At 46.4% G+C, this 27,411-nt stretch overlaps 1 protein-coding gene across 1 annotated transcript; it reads right to left on the bottom strand.

The window, feature by feature from the left end:
• Positions 1 to 26,947, bottom strand: DYTN (dystrotelin). The gene is made up of 13 exons (XM_063115876.1): positions 26,929 to 26,947; positions 26,391 to 26,465; positions 25,231 to 25,432; positions 23,269 to 23,354; positions 22,054 to 22,154; positions 19,703 to 19,774; positions 18,015 to 18,178; positions 13,764 to 13,875; positions 11,708 to 11,853; positions 8,313 to 8,472; positions 7,243 to 7,720; positions 2,150 to 2,254; positions 1 to 125 (listed from the first exon to the last, which is right to left on the bottom strand). Exons 1-13 carry the CDS (start codon positions 26,945 to 26,947, stop codon positions 1 to 3), a joined length of 1,845 nt encoding a protein of 614 aa, XP_062971946.1.
• Positions 26,948 to 27,411: the final 464 nt, after the last annotated feature.

Below are 27,411 nucleotides of genomic sequence, written 5' to 3'. Positions count from 1 at the left end.
CTAGATTTCTATTTTGAGATCCATTAATGAACTGGTTGAAAGCGTGGGTTGCATTTTCAAGCACTTTTTGTTAACTTCCACTGGTTCCAGCGTTGTGTTTTCCAAAGCCAAGATGTGATTCTTGTCTGCAAGGGACAATATAGATTTGCATTTAACAGAGCACTTCACAAATTAGACGGAGGCAGAAAAGTCACCAGGCAGCCCAACTCAACAGATGGGGTTCAGTCACACTGGAGCGAGCAGTCACTTGTAGTGGTGAAACTCAAGCGTGACCCTTGGCCGAGGTTGTCGGGAAACCTTCCTATGGGTCTTCCTTTATTAGTACCCAAATATGGGCAGGTGAAGGTTTGGGCGGGTCTTGAAAGCTCACCGTGGATAGCACACCACAGGTTTGGCGAACTCCTTGCTCCGTATGAGAGTTATGCCAATGACCCTTTCACAAGCACTGGGCAGCCGGTGGTACAGAAGCTGCTTCCGTATCCATTTGGAGACAGCCGTTCAGGCACAATGTGAGCATGAACCAACCACGCCCTTGCACGACATCCAAAGAGCATCTATCGCAGTATGTTGTCCCAAGCAAGCTGTCTCATATTGTCCCTGACCACTAAACTGCAGGAAGCTGAGAATATTTCCTGGCCAGAGAAATATACTAGCGAAATTGGCTGAACTACTCCATTTCCTTGGCACAAAAAGAAGGGCTGTTAAAACATGTAACGGACATTTTAAGATGGGATCTCAAGAGAGGGGGAAATGGGTGGACTGGAGGTGTGGTATGGGTGGAGCGGAACAAGCTCGGAATATGTCCTATCCAAAGGCCTGTCAAGTCTTCCGCCACACTCCCAACCAGAGGAAGAGGTACTGGCATTTTCACAGTTCAGAAGCCTAGTTCAGAAATCTAAAACAAACCCACAAACCCAAGAACTTCAGTCATCCACAGACAGGCCAATTATTCCTAGTTTGAAACATCGTATTCGCTGCATTTCCTAAAACCAAGACTATTTTACCTAGATTATTTTAAAACCGTGGCTGTGATCCAGCCAAAGCTATGTGCATTTAAGCACCAGTGATACAAATGGCAAAGAGTTAAATATATGGCCTAACTCTCTTGTTGAAATAAATGAGATGATGGAAAAGTGCCTAACTTTGACTGGATTGAAACGACCGGTATAGTGAATGCTTGTAGCAGGAGACAGAAGCATTATACAAACGTGTTAATGTCAAGCTATGAAGGATTAATGCTGCTGTGATGAAAAGATTAGAACGCAAAAACATAGGAACTATTGTCTGCATGGCCGGTAGGAAGAGGGGGCTGGCAGGGGATGGAGGATGGACAGAGCGGCTCTCCCCCACCCACCACCCACCCACCCAAAAGGACCTGCTGCTGCTTGGCCATGCAGGCAGCCGGCAGGACCAAGAAACAGCAGCCCCCCGCTCACTCGCACACCCCCTTTGCTGTGCGCCATCTTGCCACATCCTGCTGCACCTCCTTGCCTTGCCAGGTTACGTTCCCTAGCACGGCCCCACGCGCTGCCTGTACAGTCTTGCTGCCCTCAGGAGTCACCGGGCACCTGCATGTCTGATAAGATATCGTGAGAGATCCCGAGAGGAGGAGGGGAGGCGGTGTGCGACAGACCCTGCTTCAGGTGGTGACCTGCCTGCGGCCGGGCCTGATTGTATGGAAGGATTTATGTGTAGCATTGCATGGAAGCCCACTTGCAGGATATAAGGAAGGAAAGGAACCTCTCATGCAAGCACGGAGTCATTAATGACTCTTGGAGGGACGCCAGCTTTCGCTGACGTTTTCTTGGCAGGCCTTATAGCGGGGTGGTTTGCCGTTGCCTTCCCCGGCCGTGATTACCTTTCCCCAGCCAGCTGGGTACTCATTTTACCGACCTTGGGAGGATGGAAGGCTGAGTCGACCCGAGCCGGCTGCCTGAAACCAGCTTCCGCTGGGATCAAATTCAGGCCATGGAGAGAGTTTCAGCTGCAGAAACTGTTGCTTTACCACTCTGCGCCACACGAGGCAGGATATAAATCTGCCAGCTAATTCTAAAGTAGTAGCTGCACTACCTTTGAGAGTGAAGCACGGTTTACCTTCTTTCTCTTGGACCATCAGGCAATAGAGAAGGAGCAGTTCCATCATCCTCACATTTCCCAGTTGGAAGCAAGGTTACGTGGCTGATGAGATCAGAGAAAGACTTGCAAACGTGCTCGGCTGTGGAGAGCAATCCCTCCTTGAGGACTGAGGGCTGACCTGGAAAGGAAGGAAAAGATCAACATACAGTTGAGAAACACAAAATGAATCAACCCTCGGTTTGTCTTGTTTCGGAAAGCAAAGCATTTCAATTTCATAAAAAGGCATTCTCAAGCTAGCTGGTGATTTCACAATTCTTCTGCATGCTTCTTGCACATCAACAAACACTACTCCCAAGAAAGTAGAAGGCTTTAAGCCTATTCAACTTGTTCCACGCATTGTGGTTAAAATTCCACATCTGCCCTCAGCTTCGCCTTCATGGTCTTAGGGATGCTGCCCTCTGGACAAGTGATTTCTGCTTATCAGGGGCTCTCACTGGCAACACCAAGTTGCCAGCGATGGGTGACAGGGCCAGCCCTTCCTTGAAGCAGGGTGAAGGCTCCGCCTCAGGTGGCTGATCCCAAAGGGCTGCGGATTCTGCTCCCAGGAGAACGGTGCACGCTGCCGGTGCTCCAGAAAGCCATGCTGGCCACTCTCCTGCTGTGGCAAGAATGGCTAGCAGAGCTCTCCCAAGCCCCACCCGCCTAAGGCCACACATTGAGGAAGCCTCAGAGCATGACATTGGGCAAGTAGACTCTCTAGGGAGCCCCACCAGCCACTCAAAGGAGAGCAGAGAGCCTGGCTCAAAAGGCCTCATTATGAGGGACTCTTCTTTCTCCAGGGCCACTTCTCCGCCAAGGCCTTGCTCTGAGAAAGGACTCCTCACAGTGGGTCACTGAAAGAGAGGCCTGTGTGGCATGGAAGGGGAGGAAGAGAAGGAGTGATGGTGGTCACCACGCTGCCATTGTTGGGGAGGGAAGACAGGAGAAGGAGGAGGAGGGTGGCGATAATGACAACCAACATCCACCATCGCCGTTGGGAAAGGGAGGAAGAGGAGTGCTGAGTGAGGCCGCCATCATAACTGGGGAGGGAGGGAAGAGACGGTAGCAGTGGGGAGGGGAGGGAGAAGTGGGCGGGCACTGCAGCCACTGCCATCATTGGTGGGAGAAGAGGGGGGATGTCATGACCAGGGGCAGGCAGTGAAGAGAGGGGCAGCCTTCCTTTACCTAGTGCCCTCCAGATGCTTTGGACTACAACTCCCACCTGCCCCAGCCAACATGGCCAATGGTCAGGGGTGACAAGAGCTGTAATCCTAAACATCTGAAGGTTGGAGAAGGCTGCTATATACACTTGCCTGCTAGCAATCCCAATTGACCTTACTTTTGAATAAGCAGGCGGAGGAATAAGCATTTCTGTCTTCCCACACAGAAGCTGCTGCTTTGAGTGCCATTATATTATTAGTATTAGTAGTATTAGTATTCTGCCTTTTGCCCAATACGGCAAAGAGTTTCTCTCCAGAAGCCAAGACTCCCTTCAAAAGTGTACGAGGTGGTCAGTCTCAGCGTAATGCAGACTAATTACACAGCTGATGTAAAGAGCTTCTTCCGCTCTCCACCCCACCTTCTTCCGCCGAGCTCTCCGTCCCGGCCGGTGAGGAGGTAGGTGGGTGGCGGCAGCGGCAAGGACGCCTCTTCCTCGTCTCTTCTCCAGGCAAGTTATACAATCGCTTTGGGGGCACATGGAAGCGCCCTCAGTTCTACGTGTGGAATCCTCCTTGGTGAGTTTTCTTTTAAGTACCTTTATTTATTATATTTATAGTATGAATTAAACACTTAAACTAGTTCTCTGGGCCTTGCACAACAGTTAGAAACTTTATAGTAAATCAATAAAAATCACAACAAATCACTGAAATCCTGCACAGGTCAAAAGCAGGATACACACATACTGATCTAGCAGAATACAAAGCTAAAATACAAATCATCAGGACCTAAGGCTGTCCTTCAGGGACTAAACTAATAGATCTAAAATACTTAAAATATCTATAATAATTAAAATATACTCATGAGACAAAGATAAGGAATGAGGGCCATTTTTTGCCCATAAGAGCTTCCGCTGATGTTCCTGTGTGCTGTACACTGCCACAAGATCGCTGCATCTCTAAAGCGACATTGTTGTTGCTTATTCGTTCAGTCGTTTCCGACTCTTCGTGACTTCATGGACCAGCCCACGCCAGGGCTTTCTGTCGGCCGTCGCCACCCCCAGCTCCCCCAAGGTCAAGTTTGTCTCACCAATAACCACATCCAATTTGCCCTGGCTCATAGATCTTACATTCCAGGTTCCTATGGTGCGTTGATCTTTAGAACATCGGATTCGTCGTTTACCACCAGCACCGTCGGACGCTAGCCGTCCTTTCGGCTTTGAGCTAGCTGCGTCACCACATCTGGGGCTAGTTGAACTTATCTTCTGTTCCTCCCCAGTAGCATTTTGACCATCTTCCGACCTGGGAGTCCCATCTTCCGATGGTATACCGACATATCTCTGGTTGTACTGATCCATTTAGTTTTCACGGCAAGAATACTGGGGTGGGTTGCCATTACCTTCCCCAGGGATCGTATTTACCTTCCCCAGGGATCGTATTTAGTCTGACCTCTCTACCATGACCTTCCCGTCTTGGGTGTCCCTTCACGGTTTAGCTCATGGCATCCTTGAGGTGCTCAAGCTCCAGCACCACGACAAGGTAACGATCTCCTTTACATAAGTTATCTATTTAATAACACATTTGATCAGCGAAATACATTCAAATATATGATGATGAGCCTATAAACGAGCGGGTGCTGTGATTACACTCTCGAAAAAAGGACTCCCTGTGACATCAAAAAGATTGTGAACTCTCCGGATACCTTTTGAGAAATAATTTGGGCACCAGGGAAAGGGCTGACATTTGCCTCTTTTACATTGATTGGGTGGGATGAGTAAACTGGCGCCTTTTGGAAACGAGTCCACAGTGCAAATATTAAAAGGTGAAAAATAATGGCACCAAACAGCTCAATTGTGATGAGTGGCGTTTAATGAATTCTTGAAAGGCTACAACATCCAAGAATGCAAATGTGAGTAGCACTGCCGCATTGGACATGAAATGAAGGACATTCTTCTAGATCCGTGGTCTTCATCCGGTGGGTCGCAAGCCAAAAGTGGCTCACGAGATCAGTCTAGAGCAGCCTTCCTCAACCTGGGGCGCTCCAGATGTGTTGGACTGCATCTCCCAGAATGCCCCAGCCTGGCTGGGGCATTCTGGGAGTTGTAGTCCAACACATCTGGAGCGCCCTAGGTTGAGGAAGGCTGGTCTAGAGGGTTTGCAGCAAAGCCATTGCCTGCCCCGTTGGGCGTGGAGAAAACTGTGAAAGTGAGTCCCATGTTGCATCTTGGGAGTCCCAGGTGGGTCTGGACCAGTTCTAGATCACTCATTGCGATAGATTTCTCTGGAACGAGGGCTTTAAGGATGAGCACTCAAGCCACAGTCCAGCACAAAGTTCTCCTATGAGAGTTTCAGTGGAATGAATGGGAGTCAGGTATTCCAATGCAGTTTCCACAGGTGAGAATCTACACTGGTGTTATTCTAACGTTTTGAATGGGTTACTGTGACGCATAGTGTCACGTGACCCTGGGTCTCCAACGTTGTAAATGAGTCATACTTACAAGTTCTGTTTCTTAGTTCCAGCGTGGCTGCAGATTCATGTGCCTCCTTATACCGGTAATCTTCCTCTCGCAACCCAGAGCTGCTGAGTTTGCTCCGCCCACTTCCTGTTCTCCTTCCTTCGCCCCGTTTGCTATCTTATCTGCTACAGCAGATAAATCACACCAGCCTTATACTGTGCAATCACTGACAATTGTATGCAAAGGACTCAGAAGTTTTCCACCTTAGAATCTGCTTTTATTGTGAAGTACTCCCATGCATCCTGCCTTAAAATTTTAATCAAATTGGGTCATCGGTTGATTTTTTATGATTTTTTAAAAAAACATTTCCCCCCTCTTTGCAAAGGAGCTGTAGCTCCCTGCAGGAAAATTAACAAGGGTCCAAAGTCTAAAACTCATGACCAGCGGGGCTTAAATGCGGCTGCTGCTAAAACTTTTCAATTTGGTTTCCCATCTTAACCCTGACCAGAGCCGACCCTGCTTAGCTTCAACAACATGGCTGGCTCCTGTGCGTTCAGGCAATTCCCTGGGACTTGTGTTAAGATGTTTTGGGAGGGAGGGAGTTTGTGTGTGCTTATGACTTGACCTGCTCTGCTGGCTAGGAATGAGGCAGGCAGTGGACGGAGCAAACCCAGCAACGAAAGGATTTAACAATGTGCCCTGCAGTAACGTTACAGCTACAGAGAACCGGTACAGAGAACCACGTTAGAAAGGGACACTAGCAACGGTATAAGACTAGTGTAGATCCGGCCCAGGAGAACTTTCTGGTGGATTGTACTTACTTGGAAACATGTTTCACCGAAACTGATGCCGGGACTCCGAAGTAAACCGGGCCCCTTGTTAACGGGCCTTCTAAGGGACTACAGCGGTGGTGCAGAACTGGCTACGCCCACTTCCCCTGGCCCCACCCCCTTCCCACCGACAGCTGATCATTTGGTAGTCCCCGGCTTTTGCTCGTAAACCTCCCTCACCCCATTCTGGGAGGCTGAAAGGGCTCTCCTGAGGCTTAGCTATGGGCAGCAAGGGCTTTAAGATAAAACATGCTGGCATTTTTGGCATTTTGGTCCCACCCCTTAACCTTTGACTCCACCCACCACTGCAATGCAGCTCTCAAGAGCTTCCCCACAATGGAATCCGGCCTGCCAGCTGAATAGAGGGTTCAACACCTGAGGACTACAGGCTCCGCTGTGATACCTCCCTGATTCAATTTTTGGAAGCCTCTTGGCTTGGCTACGAGACGTCACTCCCTTGACTCCTTTTGCAGTGGCTGAAACAGCAGAGGCTGAGCATGCTGCCACCATCCTATTCCACAACTGAGGGGGACTGACTGCAGTTACCCAGGGGGCAGTAAAGAACCTCTCTTTCGTTTTTACTTTGTGTATCCCAGGCCTGAGTAACATTGGCATAAAAAACAGATCCCAAGGCAGAGCCAGATATCAAATCAAGCCCCTTGGTGTCCCATTAGGAATTCTTACCTGGTCGCACTTGGAAAGACAGCGCGTCCTTCAATTTCCTCATTAGCTGCTGCAGTTCTTCCTCCTCCTCCTCCTCTTCCATCTGCCTCTCACTAAGTAGTGCCTCTGTTGCAATGGGGCAGGGAAGGCCTGTGATCTTAATGCCACTGCTGAGATGATTCCTGTTTGTTTCAGGCTTTAGATCTCCAGTCGGATTTGTTATAGGAACAAACCTTCCCGAGGGGCTTTCATTGTGTGCAACTTCAGGGCTGGAGTTTTGGAGCAATTCTGACCTCCGTGTGATCTCTGGCGATCCTGACTTCCTGCTGAGAAGACCAGCCTGTGGCTCAAAAGGCCCCTTCCTTTCAACACAAGCAGAGGGCAGATCCAAAGACTTGCACTTTGAATATTTCATATGGCTGGGCTTTAATGGAAGGTAACCTGATCCATCCTGAAAATTCCTTTCCTTCGAGGGCTTCTTCCCAGCTCTAGGGACATTCTAAGCATGTTGTAAAAGAAAGATGAGCGATCACTGCTTGGAGAGAACAGTGGGAATTCCTCTCCCTGCTAGCCTTCCCAAGTCCCCGCTAGCCTACAGGGTTTGGGAAGGAAGCTGCCGAAGGAGCCCAGGTCACCACAGGCCAGGTGGGGAACCTCCACAGGCTGGATTAGGCCAGTGGGCTGGAGGGTTCCCATCCCTGGGCTAAAACGATGAGCTCAGAAGCATGTGCTCATGGACGCCAAATGAGGAGAGAACTAAAATCCCCCTGCAGCATTTTTCCAATGAAATGGCTTCTAGCTATGCTCCTCGAATGTTGATATTCCTCTAATGTTTACGTTCATCTAATCATTTGTGGGGTGCTGATCAGGATTGGTCCTTGCTGGAAGGGGAGCAGGAGTTTCATTTTCCCCTCCCTGTTAACAGTCCAAAGGGAAATCCTGCCCTTTCAAAGCTACTATCTGCACAGGGAGGGAAACTCCTGTTGGCGAGGGACAAAACCATTTGGCCTACAAAGGTGTTGTGTCAGGGTTGCCACCTGGGTGAATTTTCTCTCGACAGCCAAAGGGCCTGTTGACCCATCCTTGCGTACCTGAATTTCCAGCCTCATTTCCTGAACCTCCAAACGGAGGTTCTCCTGGCTCGCTAGTAGCTCATGGAGCTTTGCTTCTAGTGTACGGTTTCTGTCTTCTTGAGCGGAATGCAAGAGCTGCACTTTGCTCTTCCATTTGTTCAACTCTTTCTTCAAGTACCTGCAGGACAAAAAAGTGGCAGAGCGTTATTACCAAATGAAAGGACCTATCACAAACACGGACCTGGCTCGAACGAGGCCAGCCCAAGCGGGGTGTGGGTGTGTGGGTGTGGGTCCCCCTGAGGTGAGAACATTGTCTCAAAGAACCAGACTCCATGAAAGTCAGTTAGGCTACCGTAATCTTGACACTACGCTGCCAGCATGTGCTTTCCCTGAGGACTCTTCAGAAGCTTCAATTGGTACAGGTTGTGGTGCTCAATCTCCTGACAGAGAACAGACTGCCAGGAGCAAATTGCACCAGTGCGGCATTGTCTCTGTTGGCTTCCTATTATATTGGATCACAATCCCATTTGACCTATAAAATCCTAAACGTATTAGGCCCCCTGTGCTGGCTATTTGTCAAGAAAAAACTCCTCCCTGCATTGAAGGACAAAACTATACAATCAACGTCATGTGTATTTCTCCTCCTCCTCCTGCCATTAGTAATGACAGCAATCACCTTGTGCTGGGATTTTGCTTGCCTTCAGTGATGCCATTAGGTAGCCAAATTGGTTGGCTACAGCAAATATCCCCAACATGTTGACATCCGGATGTATTCAACTACAATTCCCGTAACAGCTGACCATTGGCTATGCTGGCTGGGTCTGATGGGAGCTGTAGTCCAAAACATCTGGAGGGCACCATGTTTGGGAAGGCTGGGCTGCTACGGCACCTTTGACCTCCCAATTGCTCTCCAGCTGGCCTACTCCAGCTGAGCGAGATGTGATGGCCTGGAGGATATAGTCAGATGATAGGAAGGAAGGCCGGGTGATATTGCTTTATACGGCTACAATGGGCCTTCAGCTAGACAGATGGAAACACTGAAGGGCTGCTGGACTGTTCCTAACTTGACCTTGGGGTGGCGGCACAGGGTGCATTGCAGGCTGACTTTCCTTTCTCTCGCCCAAGGATGGGGAACGTGTGACCTTCTAGGTCATCCCTCTGCGTCCCTGATCTAGAGCAAGCCCCATCAACCTCCGGATGTTTTGCACTACAGCTCTCAGCATTCCTGACCACTGGCCATGGGGCAGATGGGGGATGAAGTCCAGCTGGGGGGGAAGCAGCTCTAGTTCAAGGGTGCAGAACCTCTTTCAGCCTGAGGGCTGCATTCCATTTTGGAGAAGCTCTCAGGGGCCACATTGCAGGGGGGGGCGGGGCCAAAATACCAGCATATTGCAGCTTAAAGCGCTAATTGTGAACTGCCCAGAGAGCTTCGGCTATTGGGCGACACAGAAAATAAATAAATAAATAAACGCTGACAGCAACTAAGCCTCGGGTATGGGGCATTTCAACCTTCCGAAATGGGGGGGGGGGGAACTGCACAACAGCTGGGAAGCCACCCAACAATCAGTGGTTGGGGGGGAAAGGGGGTGGGCTTCTGGGGACCCCCAGAGGGATGGATTTGGCCCCTGTGTCTGATGTTCTGCAGCCCTGCACGAGATGTGGTTGGACACCAGCTCCTATCAGCCACAGTCAGCATGGTCAATGGTCAGGGATGATGGGAGCTGTAGTACATCACCATCCAGAAGGACACAGGTTCCCCCTCCTTTGTTTCGTAGCAAGGCAGGTTGAAAATGGCCACTTTCCCTGGAACTTTCCTTGCTCCAGAGGTCCTGGCGTGCTGTTTTCTCTGGTCTCACCGCTCCCGTCCTTTACCCTTGTGATTGCAATCAAATTGCCACCCCCACGCCTGAGTGGAAGAGTGAGAGATTCGCTGCGTACTAGCTCTTCGAGGCAGACCGGATGCATGTGTCGCCCACTTCTCTAATCTAGCAGCTGAATCTGATTGATAAGTGCAGACCCCACTGCGCGCGCCCCCCAGCCTCCACGCCAGCCATGATCCTTTCTCTGCCACAAAGCAGAGGCACAGATGCAGAGATAAACACTCCCTAACACTGGAAAAGTAAACCACCCACCGGGTGACCTTTTCCCCCTACGCTTCAGGATTATGTTCTCTCCTGTCTATGGATCCTAAACGTTTCACACATCGCGGCTCTCAAGGCCCTGGACCACAGCTACCCACCTCCTCTGATGGTGAAGGGCCTTGATGGATTCCTGCGCTTTAGCCAATTCCACCTTCAGGGAAGCAAGTGCCTGTGGGGGGGAAAGAGAGAGAGCGGGGGGAGGGCCCGGCCTTGCGCTGCAATGGAGAGAGCAGGCAGACAGCAAAACAGGCCAAATGCTGCTGGGCAGCTAGCTCAACTCTGTACTGTACTCAAAATGCACAAATGGGCAGAGCAGGACTGGGTGGGCCACTGCCTGACGTTATGAGACAGGCAGGAATGGTCATGATGAGTGCCTGCACTTCAAGATTAACCACTGCACCACTGTACCAGATTGGCCTCACCCCTCATTTGCAGCTGAGAAGGCTACAGAATCACTCCTACACAACACTGGCCTGGTATTTAGAGGAGCACTATGACTCCAGCACTAATTACCTGACGGGGTGCTTTTTCTTGACCTAGTGAACTGCTGCCGTTCTCCATCTGCTGTGCCTGGGATACTTTGGCATCAAAAGGACTGTGCAGCTGTACGTCTGAAGTAGGCCCTGCGGGGATCAGATTCGGCAGTGCAGGCCGTGCTAAAGCGATGGCCTCAACAGGGCAGGGACTGCAAGAAGGAGGCGGCAGGGATTAGTCTATGTTCCACCTCTGCGTTCCATTTCCAAGTGCGGAGATGTAGTGAGCAGCACAGTTTCTGGGCTTCTCTAAACTAGGAGTTGCATAGAAAAGGGAATTTCAGCAGGTGTCATTTGTACGCACGCAGCCCCCTCTTCATCACAACAGTTAAAGCTGCAGGAGCCCTGTCCTCTTCACCAGATACAGAAGGGCATCCCCTCCTCTGCGCCAGTCGGGGCCTTAAAAGGTAAAGCATGTCATTTCCAGACATTATAGAACATTATAGAAAATCCCTCGACACCCAGGATAGAGCAAAACCCTGGACAAATCCAGGGAAATCCACTCATATGATTACCCTATAATAGATGCTGGTATTTTGAGGGTTTGGGGCATTGGGGCCTTTACCTCTTTATCCTTTGGCCTTGCCCACCACTGGAATATGCTCCTTGAGAGCTTTTCCAAAATCGCATTTGGCCCACGGGCTGAACGGGGTTGAAGATGGCTGCTTTAGAGATGCATAATACACATGATACAGGCAGCTTTGGAGCAAAAATACCCAATATAAAATGATGCGCTCACAGTGCTTGGCTGTGGGTAGAGAGGCCTGCATCTCCCACCACCACCAAGGCCTTTCTTCTCAGAGCTTCTTTCCTTTCGCAACGCCCTTGCAGTAAATTGTTCCGGATGGTGCGGAAAAATAGCTTTGTGCTGTCCTTTGCCGACACCTGCCCAAATGACACAACCATGGAAAAGGGAGGTGGATACAGAGAAGCCCTGATTGAAAAAGTTAAGGCATCAGTAGTGGGTGATGCAACTGTGCTATTGTCTCTCTTTTCTCCCCACAAGAAAATAGAAAAGCAACATACTTGATGACAGAAGCTGAATCCAGACAAGGTTGATATAATGGTGGTTGGCAGGACCTCCGGGTTTGGGAAAAGGCTAGAGGAAAAGGGTCAGTGGCTATCAAACTTCTTTTAATGTAAGGTGCCAAGTAGTCTCGATGCAATTTGAGCTTGGGCAAACTTCATCATGAGGTATTAAAAATACATTTTTAACATGGTTCTACTGTTGTAGGATGATTGCTGTGTCTTCAGTCCTTGGGCTGGTAAACCTGATACAAACTACCTAGCTCCCGTATAAGACTGAGAGCTTGTATTAAGTCTCCCTCCTCAAGCAGAATTAGGCAAACATTTTGTTCATTCGTTCTTTAGTCATAACACCCTTTAATATTATGTGATCTTCTAGTTAAAAAAGCGATTGCTCTGCCTCTGGAATATTTAAAGGGTGCAATCCTGGGCAGACTTACCCGGGAACAAGCCCCACTGAATGCAGTGGGAGTTGATTCTGAGTAACCATGCTGAGCATAACATTGTAAGAATTTTTATTTTTTTTGGTCTTTGCCTTGCACTTTTGGACAACCAGACATTCCTTTGCAGCAAGGAGTGTGCAATTAATCTGTCTGTTACTACTTGGCAGCAATTGCAACACAAAACGAAGAACCTGGGTGTTACCTAGGGTGACCCTATGAAAAGGAGGACAGGGCTCCTGTATCTTTAACAGTTGTAATCGAAAAGGGAATTTCAGCAGGTGTCGTTTGTATATATGGAGAACCTGGTGAAATTCCCTCTTCATCACAACAGTTAAAGCTGCAGGTGCCCTGCCCTCTTTTAGATCTGGTCACTCTAGTATAGCTCCTGCAGCTTTAACTGTGGTGACGAAGAGGGAATTTCACCAGGTTCTCCATATATACAAATGGCACCTGCTAAAATTCCCTTGTCTATGCAACTCCTATACAGGAGCCCTGTCCTCCTTTTCATATGGTCACCCTAGTGTTACCACTAGGTAAAGGGCTTTTAAGAAAAAGCATTTGATTACCATAAATGAAGCTACCACTAGATGCCACCATAATAAAGGAGTGTGGGGTTTACAGTTGTTCTTGATCCACTGCCCTTCCACCGAATCACTTGAGAAATCAAAATATACTGGTTCCTGCATCACGTAGCAGCTTTGCAGGGCACTGCACATCCTCATTCTGCACCAAAAGTGGCACATCCAACCAGTTAAGTGGGGCAGGATCTACACTACTGCTTTAAAGCACTTTATAACAGCGCTTTAAAGCAGTAGTGTAGATCCGGCCTGGGTCTCAAATAAGTATTGCAATGCCAATGCACAGCTGCTGCACACATGGAAACTTCTGCACATGGACCTCCCTTGCTGGATTGGGAACTATGTGGAAGTTTCATTGATTTTCATGGAAAATATATTAACAGTGCAATCCTAGCTGCGTCTATTCAGAAGTAAGTCCCATTCAGTTCTATTACTACATAAGCCTATAAGTATGTAAGTATGCTTAAGTCACAACCTTAAAGAGTTACTCAAGGTAAAGAGCTACTCAAGATCTGTTTGTGCTTCTTTTAGAAGAGCTCCTATGACAATTTTATTAAACAGATATTGGACACAGAATAAAATAACAATGGAATGGACGTTTAAAGTACAATCCTTGTGTTTCTAAGGAAATTACCTTTCCTTTACATAAAGAAAGTTAATATGCCAGCATGCACAACTGAATCCCCCTAGTTCGAAAGGGCGAACTCACAAGTGGCTCAGCTAAAAAGTGAACAAATCCATGACTTACTGGCACGCATTGTTCCATCACAGGGTGAGACTTCTTGTGGGGTTTCCTGTGTTGTCCGGTGAAGAAACAGACTTGGCAAAGGTCAAAGTTCAGGCACTTCAGACAACGATACCTGGCCAGAAATGTTTTTTTTTAATAAAAGAACCCCAGGAAAAGGAAAGGACCCTCTCGTGCAAGCACTGAGTCATTATTAACTCTTGGAGGGATGCCAGCTTTCGCTGACGTTTTCTTGGCAGGCCTTATAGTGGGGTGGTTTGCCGTTGCCTTCCCTGGCCGTTATTACCTTTCCCCCAGCTAGCTGGGTACTCATTTTACCGACCTCGGGAGGATGGAAGGCTGAGTCGACCTGAGCCGGCTGCCTGAAACCAGCTTCCGCTGGGATCGAACTCAGGCCGTGGGGAGAGTTTCAGCTGCAGAAACTGCTGCTTTACTGCTCTGCACCACACGAGGCTCATAAAAGATCAAATTCGCCAATGGGAACTTTACAGAAATGGCTATGCTCATTCATTGAACATCCAAATAATACCAACACCAAAGGAGGTTTTTATATATGTACACATTACACTGCACTAGCAGCCTATCAGGTACGGAGCCCCATTCAAGGTTCTGTTGTTGGCATACAAAGCCCTAAATAACTCGGGACCAGGATGCTTAGCAGCCCCCAGCCGACCTCTAAAGAACTTCAGAGGAGGCCTTCTTGGGCTCTCCACAATAAGCAGAATGTCACCACATAACATCTTAGAAGCAGGGCCTTTTCAGTTGTGGGGCCCACCCTGTGCTGTTCAGCAAACAGAAAATGTTGTGTGTTTTAAATGCCTCCTGAAGACAAACTTGTGTATGTCATCTTCCTCTGCCTTGTAACTAATCATGCTGTTGCTCCATTTGAATGACTCCTTTTATCTTATCTTTGCTGTTGTATACATTGATTTTTTTCAGTGTAATATTGTATTACATATATTTACTTTCATTGGTGATTTTTAAATATTTTCGTACGTAAACCACTTAGAGATTTTATTATATTAAGCGGCCTACAAGTACTAGTGCCAAATATATATCCCAAGGAAGTGAAGGCATTTCTGCCTGCTCTAATTCAGAACTAGAGTCCTTGGGACAATTGAGCTTCCGGACCTGTAAACGGCACTGGCTAAATCAAATGTCTGTAAACCTGTAACTCAAAAAAAAATAATGCACTTAACCAAATAGTACCTCAGTTCAAATCCCAACTCACTCAGGGGATTCATGAAGACATAAGAGTTTGTAGAGAGGAAGGGGTAACTTTGTAGGAGTTCTATGGAGTGGGGCTGACCTGTGAACACACACACATGCATTTTTGTCTCCCCGGGGCAAGTTCACGGGTGGGGGAAACTTGAATGGGGAAAAGCCAGCTGGGCTTCTTGTATTACCAACACATTGCCCCTCAGTTCTTGGAACAACTGTGCAATGTGTGTGTGTGTGTGTGTGTGTGTGTGTTTAAATGTCTGTGAAGTGTTTGTTTGTTTTGGTAAGGAGGAAGTATAAATGTATGTCAGCTATTTTTATTTTTTTTAAAAAGGGAGAGCTATAAACCAGGCTGGCGGCTCAACTTGCATTTCACTTGCTGAATGACTGCAATGCATGTTGGGAAGTACAGTATGACCCTGTTCAGACGACACACTAAACAACGGTGGTTAAGCATTTTGAAGTAAAAATTATGGCTTAGCATGTCATGTGAACCCTGATTTTAGTGAGCAAAAAAAACCAAAATAAGTGTGTTTGTGAGAGGTAACTGATGCAAGTGAATGAATAGTTTATTTGTTTGTAGCACAAAGACCATTACAAAATACAGAATTGCTCACATATAGCAACACACATTATTTAAAACATTCAAAATATTTGAGGTACAACTGATGCAAGTGAGTGTTGCCATAGTGGAACAATAACTATTTGTGGCATTATAAGAACAGCGCCTTAGTCTCTGAGCACAAATGGCCTTTATCCCTTTCCATTTACCCTTAAAGTATAGTCGACTGATTAATACAATTAATGTGGCAAATAAGAATGTGAGTTTCTGCCATCCCATGAGCTAATATTGCCTCCCACAGTTGTCTCTGCTTCTCAAGAGCCTAATTTCTAGTTCTTCAAAAACTTCCTGCTAAAGGGGAAGGCAAGATGAATTGCAGCAATTACAGAGGAATAGCCTTTTGGGCATCCTCCCTCAACCTGGTGTCCTCCAGATGTTTTGGACTACAACTCCCACCAGCCAGTGAGCATGGCAAATGGTCAGAGATGATTGGAATTTTAGTTTAAAACATCAGGCAGACACTAGAAGTTTTTATCCAGGAGGCTTTACTTCCGCACCTTTACCAAAGCTATTGCTTCCGGATTCTTTGCAGGATTAAGATCGGCTCCTTTACACGTGCTTTGGTTCCCTCCCCCTCTTTCTCTGCCTTTCTATATATTCCATTACACAAGCACTAGGTGGCAGTTTGGTATAGCAGAATTGTACAAATTCATGATGCTCTGTAACACCATTGAGGAAAATACCAGACTTTCCTCATTAGGAAAACACACACATGGTAATGGTTGCAAAGCATGGGAGAACCCCTGGATGTTGAGCAAAGGACCTGCAAGCTACCATGAGTGAGGAATCATGAGCACACAATCAAAGCCTGACATAGGAAAGTTCTAGGTTGGGGGAGGCTACATTAGGGTATACTCTCTTGGACACAAAGTTTGATTTAAACCAAGATGGTACTCAGTGGTATACTCTGCAAATGCACAAAGGTACGATGTTATTGCTTCACATGTCTTAGGGTCAAGACTTGACACAGAAAACCAGTTTGGAGGATAAACCCTCGTAAGCCCTGCCTAGCTTTTATACACTCAGTTCCCTTTTATCCAGAAAGAAAGGCGGCTGTTGTTCATCTCTTTCTCATATCCTGCCAGTCTTTCCATTACACAAGTAGTCAGATGTCTGTGAAGGACATGGGGCCTTGCTGGTTTATGGGCTGTACTGGCTCTTTAAGTGTACTGGCTTTTTAATTGTATTATTCTTTCTGCTTTGTATCTGTTCTGGTATGTGTTGTGTAGCCATGATGGTATGTTAAGTGGAGGTGGGAGTGTGGAACTCTAGGCGCAGAGACTCCAAGGTCAGATTGGGCCTCGCACCTGCAGGTTATCTCCACGGTCGGTCGTTAGGATAATTGGGTTGAGTTGTGAGAGAGAGGGCAAAGCCCTCCCTAAGAAGGGAGGGTTGGTAAGAGCCAGGCCGAGCTAGGGGATGGTTCAGCGAGGTCATGGGGCCCTAAATCCAAAAGGGGATAAAAAGGGTATCCTGTTTGGGATGAGAATCTTCTGTTCTGGTTTTGGAGGAAGAACACCAAAAGCAGCCTGGGGTGGCTGCTCGGAGTAAGCTAGGGACTTTTTGTTTATTTAAAATGTCTGGATTTCCTCAGACAAGGCTAGCCGCTTTTATGGCTAGGGGTGGGTTGTGTGTTTGCAGGTTTTAGATGGAGCGCTGGCTACTAGTACCGTCTCCCTTTGTAATCTCTCCTTTAACCCTCTTCCTTCCTTCCCGCCCTTTTATTCCTTCCTTTCCTATTTGCTGCTACCTCTGGCCAAAACCTTACGGGTTAGTTTTAGCTGAATGGTATTAAACTTGTTTTGGCCCTTAAGCTGAGTGTGTGTGTGTTTTATGCCAGGAATCTCTGGCTCATCCCAGTTGGGGAAAGGGCGAGGGCGAGGGGTGGCCAGGGACAACAGGACGTTTGGTCCGGGGCCTACCTTGCAGGAAAGTTGGATTGACTCCAGCCTTCGTCTACAATGTCCACTTCGGGAAATCTTAAAATGTATGAATGTGTTTGTCCATGCATTCAGGAGAGGCACAGAAAGACAAAAAGCTCTCCTGCTTTCTCGATAGCAGAGTTTAATGGGTATATCACCAAAACAGGTTTCAGGAGACCAAGATACTTTTCCTGGCTCACTCACTGATTCACAGAGAAGTCATCAGACAGAACCCCCCACCCCCGAAAAGCAAGAACGATACCTGAACCCTCAAACAGCCGTGCAACGGGGGAGGTGCAACATGTCATGTGGGGAGTGCCGGAAAAATAACAAACGGTCAGTTGCCTCTTCCCCCCTCCGTTACCCTGATACATTGTCCGAACCAGGCCAGAGATTCCACGTTAGCAAGCGTAAACAGTCCATGATATTGAGCACGGTCTCCATATATTACTGAAAGACAAAGAAAAGCAATGTGATGATGCAACATACCTGAGTCCAGTGATGGGAAAGCTCTTGCAAACTTTGCACTTGACCTGGTGGGTGACCATTTCTGTTGCCAACAATCGATAGCAGGTGGGGAGCCAGAGGAGAACGGCGGGTTCAGACTGGAGCCAAGCCAGGAATCTCTCTTCACCAACTGCGGAGTTCAGAACCTGGAAGGTCATTTCAGTTTAAACAGGGCCTTTCGGCCTCAATCTCAAGATGTAATGCCAAGTCTGGCTCTTCAGTAGGATTGATTACAGTAGTAGCCTATGAGCTTGTGCTTAAATCTTATCTCTAGCTGCAAAATCCTTAATCCAGGGCTGAAGAATCTTTTTCAGCCCCAAGGCTGAGTTCCACTTTGGAGAAGCACTCAGAGTCTGCATCTAGGCAACTGCCTAGGGCACAGACCTCAGAGGGGCGCAGTACGGCTCTTTAAGGGTCACAGGTTTATACAAATTAGCTGTTTTAAGAAAAAAACATAATAAAAGGAAAATATAATAGTTCAGAAACTCTTCTTAGACAACTGAATCAAAGTTGGCAACTGTGTGTGTGTGTGTGTGCAAGTAGCTCGCCTTGCCTAGAGCGCAAAATAGTCTGGCACCAGCCCTGGGGGCCAGGGGCCAACAATACAAATAATAATAATAATAATAATAATAATAATAATAATAATAATAATAATAATACCAGCCTATCGTAGCTTGAAGCTCTTACTGCCAGTAACTAAGCCAGTCTCCCGAGGCTTTTCAACCTTTTAGAATGGGGGAAATGGCAAAAAAGACAGGAAACCAAACAATGTGTAGTTGTGGGAAGGGGGGGACCAGGGGCAGGGGGGTGGCCTTGTGGGGAACCTCAGAGGACCAGATTGGGATGTCAGGTGGGGCCAGATTTGGCCCACAGGACTGAGGTTCCCCACCCTTGCTTTAGAACATGAACAGGGCCCTGTCTACACACCGTTCCGAAGGCGCCCCGAAGCCACTTGAGGGCACCCCGAAAACGCTCGTGTAGCATGTACCTTAATCGTCCCCAGAAGAGGCGGAGGAGGAGGCGTCCTTCGGCAGCGCGGACTGCGGGCGAGCTGCTCCAGGCTCCGTTTCCCTTTAGCCAGCAGGCCCTGCGAGAGCTCCCAGCAGCGGGGCTGGGTCATGGGAGGGAAGAGAGCGGACGGGCGAGGAAAGGGGCGGCGGCGGCGGCACCTGCGCGGTCCCGGGGGCGTGGGAGGCGCCCACCCCTTTCCTCGCCCGTCCACTCTCTTCCCTCCCACGACCCAGCCCCGCTGCTGGGAGCTCTCGCAGGGCCTGCTGGCTAAAGGGAAACGGAGCCCGGAGAAGCCCGCCCGCAGTCCGCGCTGCCGAAGGATAACCTGGCCCCAAACCGTTTAGGGCTTTAAATGTCAATACCAGCACTTTGAATTGGGCCCGGACCTGGACTGGCAGCCAATGAAGTTGTAAAAGGACTGGCGTAATGTGATCTCGCCGGCCAGTCCCTGTTAATAACCAATATAATTATATTGTATTTTATATCATGTTTTTATACTCTTTGTTTTATACTTTGAATGGTTTTAATTTTTGTGAACCGCCCAGAGAGCTTCGGCTATTGGGCGGTATAAAAATGCAATAAATAAATAAATAAATGAGAAAAAGAAAGCCTGGTAAGGAGGCAGGCTTTTTCATTAATGTAGAGATGCCCTGACGTACCCCACTGAAACAACTGCATGTTGCAATTTCCACATTGGAGAGATGGCGGTTTTCTCCCACAACGATCAGGATCTGCAGTGGAAGGAGAAATGCACCATTACCAGAACCCTTTGACAAAAGATGGATGCAATCACAATGCTTAATTAAAGGCAATAGGAAAAGGTTAAATATGGGTAAACATCAAAATGTGGGTGTGTACTAGGGGAGAAGGGAAATGGCTGTCTCAAGAGTATCAGTGAGGCTCCTCTCATCCTGCATGTCCTGAAACCTGGGATGCTTCTTGGAAGTCCAGATGTTTGTCCTATCTTATAACATTGCTTCTTCCTTCCTAAATCTTACTCCTCTGTCATCTGCACATCCTATTTTTCTATCTCACTTCCGTTTCTGAATAGGATAAACAGGAAACACAACTACCACCACCACAACAGCAGCAGCAGCAGTTTGGAAATCCCCTTGGATTTAATTAACCCAAGGGGATTCAATTAATGAGCTCATTTTAAACACCCTGAAAATGACTTAAGAAAATGACAAGGAAAACACACACACTGTTGCCTCAAATTTATACGGCTCAACTTTTAGAAAATCCCAAATGGTCTCCCAGATAAAGCTTGAACCCCCTCTAGTTGCAACCCTGAGTTTAGTTTACAATACTGGTGGAACAATATTCTTCGAATGGGAGGAGGGGAAAGGCCAATCACCTCTAAATTGAAAATTCTGCGTTTTTTTACTCAGTCACATGACTACCTGCAAATCAGCTACACATATGCCAAGTTTCATCTTCCTAGCTTGTCTGGAAGATGGTTAGGATGCAGACATTCCTACATCCATCATACCTAAGTAGAACACAGCTATTAATATTAACTGGATGAGAAAGACACAGGGTGCATCCAGATGAGGATTTTATCGTGTTATTGGCCTGCATCACTGACATAATTTCATGGGGGGGGGGGGTCCAGATGTAAGGGGCATTTCTTCATGAGGCTTTCATCCTGCACCTTTACTGAGGTTTCTGCTCCCAGATCTTTGACCTGTCGTTCTATATGTTTCATTATACAGCCAGTAGATGGTGCTGTGGTACAGCAGAATTGTGCAATTACACGGGACTCTCATTCTGCCATTTCTAAATAATATCAGACTTTTCTTATTAGGAAAAAAGATGAGATAATAGTTGCAAAGCATGAGAGAAGCCCTGGAGGATGATGGTCATGTAAAGGACCCACAAGCTACCATAAGTGAGCAATCATAAGTGCAGAATAAAAGCCTCGTGTAGAAAGATTCTAAGTGTCCCATTCAACCTTCCCATTTTTTTTTCACTACTTCTTCCACCTCTTTACTTACTGCATAAGATCTGTTAAGGAAGAAAAGACAGAATAGCTGCACAATGCCTTCTGATTGTTAGTGCTAGGAACCCACTATCTGGGAACATCCCCAGAGACAGAGAGAGAGAGAGAGAGAGAGAGAGAGAGAGAGAGAGATTAGATCAGACAGATTAAAAGATGTACATACTATGAGCTTTATCACACCAGCGATATACTGTGCAATCACTGCGAATTGCATGCAAAGGACTCAGAAGTTTTCCACCTTATAATCTGCTTTGATTGTGAAGTACTCCCATGCATCCTGCCTTAATTGTGCAATAAAGCAAAAAGATTTGCCGTATTTAGCCCCTGCATTTTGAGCGTGTCTTCCGATCCGCCGCTGGGACGCAGGAGCAGGATTTTAAAGAAATACTTACATCTGCGTAAGCTTTAAAGATAAAGACACTAAAATTGGCACAGTAATAGATATTAGGGAGAGCTTTAAGCATTCCAAATTTGAATTGAATTGGGTCATCCATTGATTTTTTAATGATTTTTTACATTTCCCCCCTTAAACTCACTTCCTGGTATGCAAAGGATCGCTGTCGCCCGGTAGCAAAAACAACAACGGCGAAAGCTTAGCGCTACGGGGATAATCCGAGGGAAGCAGGTACGTGGGATGAAGCTTTATGAGAAGGGGAGGTATAACGTGCTCAATACAACACAGTCACGTTTCCTTTTACACACAGTAGCTTAATATTTAATATTTTAAATAGAAAAGTACCATATCAATACATGTGGGATTCTTTAGATGCCAATCGGTGGGAGTGAGGACTTTCACTGAAGAAAGAACAGCAGGAATTGGAAACCAGCCCCTATTTGTATACACAGATTTCTCCAGCCACTCATAGGCCTGCTGACTTAATCCACGATTCCCTACTGGGTGATTATTAGTATTACATCCATGTATTAGTGTTATATACAGTTTTCTCAAAACAAACAAGGGCAGATGCAACTTCCCTCTGGCCCCACATTGCCTGGTAGCTGAATTACCTGGAGTAAGTCAGTGAGCAGTTTCCTCACCCCATTTCGAGTAATGTGAATGATGCGGCTGGAACCCCTTCCTGCACAGGTTGCGTAAAGCTGAAAGAACGCTGGCAACATCAGAAAACACCAATCAAAAACCCAGCAAAGTCAAGGAAGTTATTTTCCAACTCGTATTCTTCACGACCTGTCATTTGGAACATGATGAATTAAGGCACAGTCAGTAAAACTCTGATATATTTGGGGCCAGATTAGGTTGGATTTGGACAGGAAAGGCCTGGGTTCAAATCTCCGTTCAGCCATGAAGCTCTCTGGATCACCTGGGAGAGCATTCTACAGTCAGGGAGCCACCACCAAAAAGGTCCTCTCCTTGGTTGCTATCCTCTAAACCTCTCTCGGAGGAGGCACTCCAAGGGTGATTGTATTGTTCACGGCGGCGCTCCATCAAGTATTGTGGTCTCAAACCATATAGGGCAGGTTTTGGAACTAAAGTAGTCTGCAGAGGAATAACAGAAGTGTCCAGTACCTTGGTGACCCAGGGGAACATTTGGACTTTAAACTTTGACTCCAAAGTTTGCAAGCAAGAGTTAAACGTTTCTCTTTGGACTAATAGGGTATTTTGGTTGCATAGCTCTTACATTAATAGGTGACTCGCTCATTTGGCAATGGCTACATTGTTTTATGTATAAATGTGGTTCTAACTAAAAAAAGTCCCTCCCCAAATTCAAATCCTTGCAAGTTCTATTCCAATGAATCCCTTAGATCCGTCACATGCAGAGGTCACACTTGGCAAGACGCGACTCGCTTATTGTAGGGTGACCATAAGAAAAGGAGGACAGGGCTCCTGTATCTTTAACAGTTGTATTGAAAAGGGTATTTCAGCAGGTGTCATTTGTATATATGGAGAACCTGGTGAAATTCCCTCTTCATCACCACAGTTAAAGCTGCAGGTGCCCTGCCCTCTTTTAAATCTGGTCACAGTATAGCTGCAGTATAGCTCCTGCACCTTTAACTGTTGTGATGAAGAGGAAATTTCACCAGGGTCTCCATATATACAAATGACACCTGCTGAAATTCCCTTTTCTATGCAACTGTTAAAGATACAGGAGCCCTGTCCTCCTTTTCATATGGTCATCCTACTTATTGGGCAAAAAAGGTATCTCTTTGTCAGCGTTCTGAACCTAACCTGTGGGGCAGAATGCAGAAAAGCAGCGTCCCTCTTACCTCTATATTTGGTAAGCAGGTTTTCTCCTGAGAGAGCAATTAGAGCAGCCGCAACCGATCGAGGCTGGATAAAACCCACTCCGTTTCTACAAGACAAGAAAAATAACATGCCCTGGATGCAAGAGCAAGGTCAACAGCTGATACATGGGCTACATTACAACAGTGTCTTCATGTTATAGTTCTTTATCTGTCTGTCATTTTATATGACGAAGTAATATAGGTGCTGGGACTGTCCCGGAGGGCACAATCCCAGATGACAGCAAGTCAATGTGTAAAAAAACCCCAAATGTTTGTATCTCTACTAGACTAGCTCTCCAGTCTCTTGGGCAGGGGGAGAGGTAATGCCACCAAGTCTGAGTTAAAGAGAAAGATAAATTCCAAGTTTGGTTTAAATAAGGAGGGAGAGCCCGGGGTGTGGGGGGCTTGAAGTTGCCCATCAACAAATAGCACCTGGACTGAGTGGGCACACGTGAGGCTGAGCAGGCACACAGATCAACCTGGTCATAGTCTTCCTTGTGGTGATGGTGAGATGTACTGTATTTCTATTTAAGTTATTGTAATTATTTCTAAATTTGCATCTATACATGTGCATTAGCATATGGACATTTCATGCAAATTGGTGTCCTCTTTTGTGTGTGTGTGTGTGTGATACATTTCCTCTTTTTTTAGCAATGCATAAGTGGCCACCCTAATGACCCGGTACAGTTCAGGCACCACAATGGGAACTAGGCCCATTTCTTTCAGGTTAGGTGTGTGTGCAGAGTACACTGTTATATCTCTGACTGTGCTCCCTTGGTGGCATTGCAGAGCTTCAAATAGAGGACTGCCCTCTGACAGCTCTTCATAATGAGGATTGTCCTCTGGAGAGTATTATTATTATTATTATTATTATTATTATTTATTTATATAGCACCATCAATGTACATGGTGCTGTACAGAGTAAAACAGTAAATAGCAAGACCCTGCCGCATAGGACACATAACCACACTACCTGATGTCAGGCTTTAGGTGGGATGTGCATGATGTCACTGAATGCTCCTCCGAACAGTAGGGTAAAATATTGCAGGGTGGAGTATCGGTTTCCAGGATTCCAGCGCCCCCGTAACACATACACACTCCCTTCCCCCAAAAGTCAGTCAGCATTCCATAGCCACTGAGCATTGGGCTCATTTTGGACACACACACACACACACACACACACACACACACACACACACACAGAGTAGACCTCAGAAGTAAGCATAGGGTTGCAGAGCACTTCTTTCCAGTTTGCTGTTTTGGACTTTTAAAAAAAAGCTTCTCTGTGACCACACAATTAATAGTCAGTTCTATACGTGTTTACTCAGAAGTAAGGGGGTGCGAATCGATGGCCTTGTAGGCCCCTTCCAGCTCTACTATTCTATGATTCTAAGTCTCTCTCTGTCCAATGGGGTTTACTCAAAGGTAAGCATGCATGGGATTTTAGTATGACTTGGATGTAAATGCAGTTGAAATCAATGAGATTCACTCTTGAGTAACGGAACCAGCAGATCTATACTTTATGAACTGGAAATGCACAACTTTGCATTTTCAAAGAAAAGGAAAATAGATCACAGATGCAAACAGGTGGAATTTCGCATTGGGGGAGTATCAGGAAATGGTTTATGGGGGGGATTTAAAAAATCCTAAAAATCAAGGGATAAACCAATCTGATTCAAACTTGGCATGTCTAAAGCCCTACAACAACCAGCATTCCCTAGCCACCATGCACAGGATTGCACCCTTAATGATTCAAACATTAATTTTCAGGATGCTAAATTTTGTGCCCATTACCAGAGCATGCAATTGCTGAATACACACCACCACCACCACAACAACAGACACCCACTGGCTCTGCAGTGTTATTTTCTTATCAAAATGGCTCTCAGAGAAGATGTTGTAAATCAGCAAAAAATGAGACCCTAGTTACCTTGTTTTTCTCACCTGTCGAATGCAGCAGTCAGGAGGCTCAAAGTTAGTTCATGGGCCTTTGGCGCTACCTGCCCCGGCTTCTCTAATCTGGCTCTCCCAAAAAGCTCCTTTAGCAGCTTTGAGAGCTGCTTCACTGTGAGCGGGTCCTGCTTCTCATCCCGGCACTGGTGGTTTGGCAGAATGTGTTGAATCAAGGAGGCATCGACCAAATCGACTGAAAAATAAAGCAACAAATCCATTCCAAAGTCACACCCATGGAACTCCAAAAGATCAAAGGGCACTTTTTAAAACTTCAGCTTTCCACACTCAGTGTTTGCTTCAAAGGCCTCCCCCAACGTAACCCAAATTTTACTCTTGAGTAAGGGAACAGCAGATCTCTGTTTTATGAACTGGAGATGCACAGCTTCGCATGATCAACAGGTGGTCTTTCGCACTGGTGGACTACCAGGAAAACGGTTTAAGGAGGGAAAGTTTAAAAATTCCTTAAAAATCAAGGGATGAACCGATCTGATTCAAACTTGGCATGGCTAAAGTCCTCCTTAAGAGCTTCCACTGTGCCAAGTTTGATCTCTTTTTCTTTAAAAATTATGCAAGATGTAAGCATTTTGGTTAACTTGGAGCAAAGGAGGGGACTTGACTAGCTTTACAAAAGAAATTAATTAAAATTGTTCATCTGCCCACCCTCTGAAACAAGCAAAACAAACCTTCACTCCTCTTCCCCTGGAAACCTTTCCCAAGCCAAAAGACAGCAACAGTCTCGGCCCATGCGCTCCTTTCTGCTTCCTATAAACGGCCTCCCTTCCTTGAAGTTTGTTTAATATGATCATATGTGGAAGTATAGTGTGTTGTTTTACCATAATTGCGCAGTTTCAGGCTGCTGTACTATTGCATTGGCACAGAAATAAAGAAATATTTTTTTAAAAATAAATAATTAACTGGAACGTAGGTGGCAGTGCGGTAGATTTCGCCAGCATAGTAGCGCTCCAGGTGAAAAGATGCAATGCAGAGATGCGGAAGTGCCCAGCGCTTGACTCACTAAGGAAACGGAGGGGGAAACTGCGGATGGAAACCAGATTAAAAAAAGTAGGTGTGATGGAGCTCTTAATGTTTAACTTGTCTCCTTTCAAGTTGTTCAGAAAGTGGCCTGATCCTGTCTCTGTTGTACTACTCACGTTGGCATAGACTTTGCACAGCACGGAGCTTCAGGGCTGTTCTGTACACAGAATTCTGAATAGCATTCAAAGCCTCTGTGAAGAAAATGCACACATACCATAACCACGTCCTTTATTTTGTGTTTTATTTAAAAGCCCAGCTTAAGGTGACCATACGTCGCCTTAAGACAATCCACTATCTGAAGGCAATCCTCTATCTGAAGCCATTGTCTATTTGAAGGGCTGCCCAGTCCAAGCCTGGTTGAAAAATAAAGAGCCCTAAGAAAGGAGAGTTGGGGCCTTGACGCTGCCCCATCAACAGTGGACTGCGGACTGAGCCACTGCCCAGCCTTGTCACAGCCTTCCTTACTAAGGTTAGAAGTATTGCATTTCTATTTAAATTATAGCAATTATTTCTAAATTTGCATCCTCTCTCTATAAATTAGTAAATGAACACTTTATGCAAATAAAGTGCATCACTCTGTTTTGGTGATGCATAAGAGGTCTCCTTAGGACTTCAAGTTACAGTTGGAAAGAAGCAACTGCATTTCATACTTACCTTGTTGATCCAAATCCATCTTATTACCCTTGGAGACAGGAAGAAAAGCAGATTCCCTGAAATAAAACAAACTGTGGTAGAACATGATAGTTTCCAAACAGCAGCAGCAGCAGCCACAGCAAAACACTCATTGGTTGCAACTCACAACTCATATTACACACTGTAATAAGGAACAATACAGCATTTATTTATTTAGGTATAATATTTAGATCCATCCTTTTGATAAAACATTACCAAGAAGGCTTACAATTAATAACTTTATCCTTGAGTTTAAATTTACGTCCTTCAAACGCTGTATACCTGGTGGGTTTTATATCCTTGTATAGAACCCAGACGTCTCTGAATTGCAGCACAGTTTTCGAGTCCCCCAAGGTGCTCAGGTAGGAGATCACGGAAGAAGGGTGCTCACAGGAAATATGCTTTTAAGTCCAAAACAAACCACGGTAATATCAAATGCTACCTCCTGCTGCATTTATTTTCTTT

This window comes from Elgaria multicarinata, chromosome 2, assembly GCF_023053635.1.
Source record: "Elgaria multicarinata webbii isolate HBS135686 ecotype San Diego chromosome 2, rElgMul1.1.pri, whole genome shotgun sequence".
In the NCBI taxonomy this organism is placed as follows: domain Eukaryota; kingdom Metazoa; phylum Chordata; class Lepidosauria; order Squamata; family Anguidae; genus Elgaria; species Elgaria multicarinata.
The sequence above is the reverse complement of the archived record's forward strand: the minus strand, read 5'-3'. Positions and strand labels throughout refer to the sequence as shown.

What these genes read in the sequence shown, in the direction of transcription:
- DYTN (XM_063115876.1), bottom strand. An exon ending in TTTCCCATCACTGGACTCAG is followed by an intron (nt 13,876 to 18,014) that starts GTATGTTGCATC and finishes ATTTCTGGCCAG; the next exon opens with GTATCGTTGTCTGAAGTGCC. An exon ending in CTTGCTTCCAACTGGGAAAT is followed by an intron (nt 126 to 2,149) that starts GTGAGGATGATG and finishes TGTCCCTTGCAG; the next exon opens with ACAAGAATCACATCTTGGCT.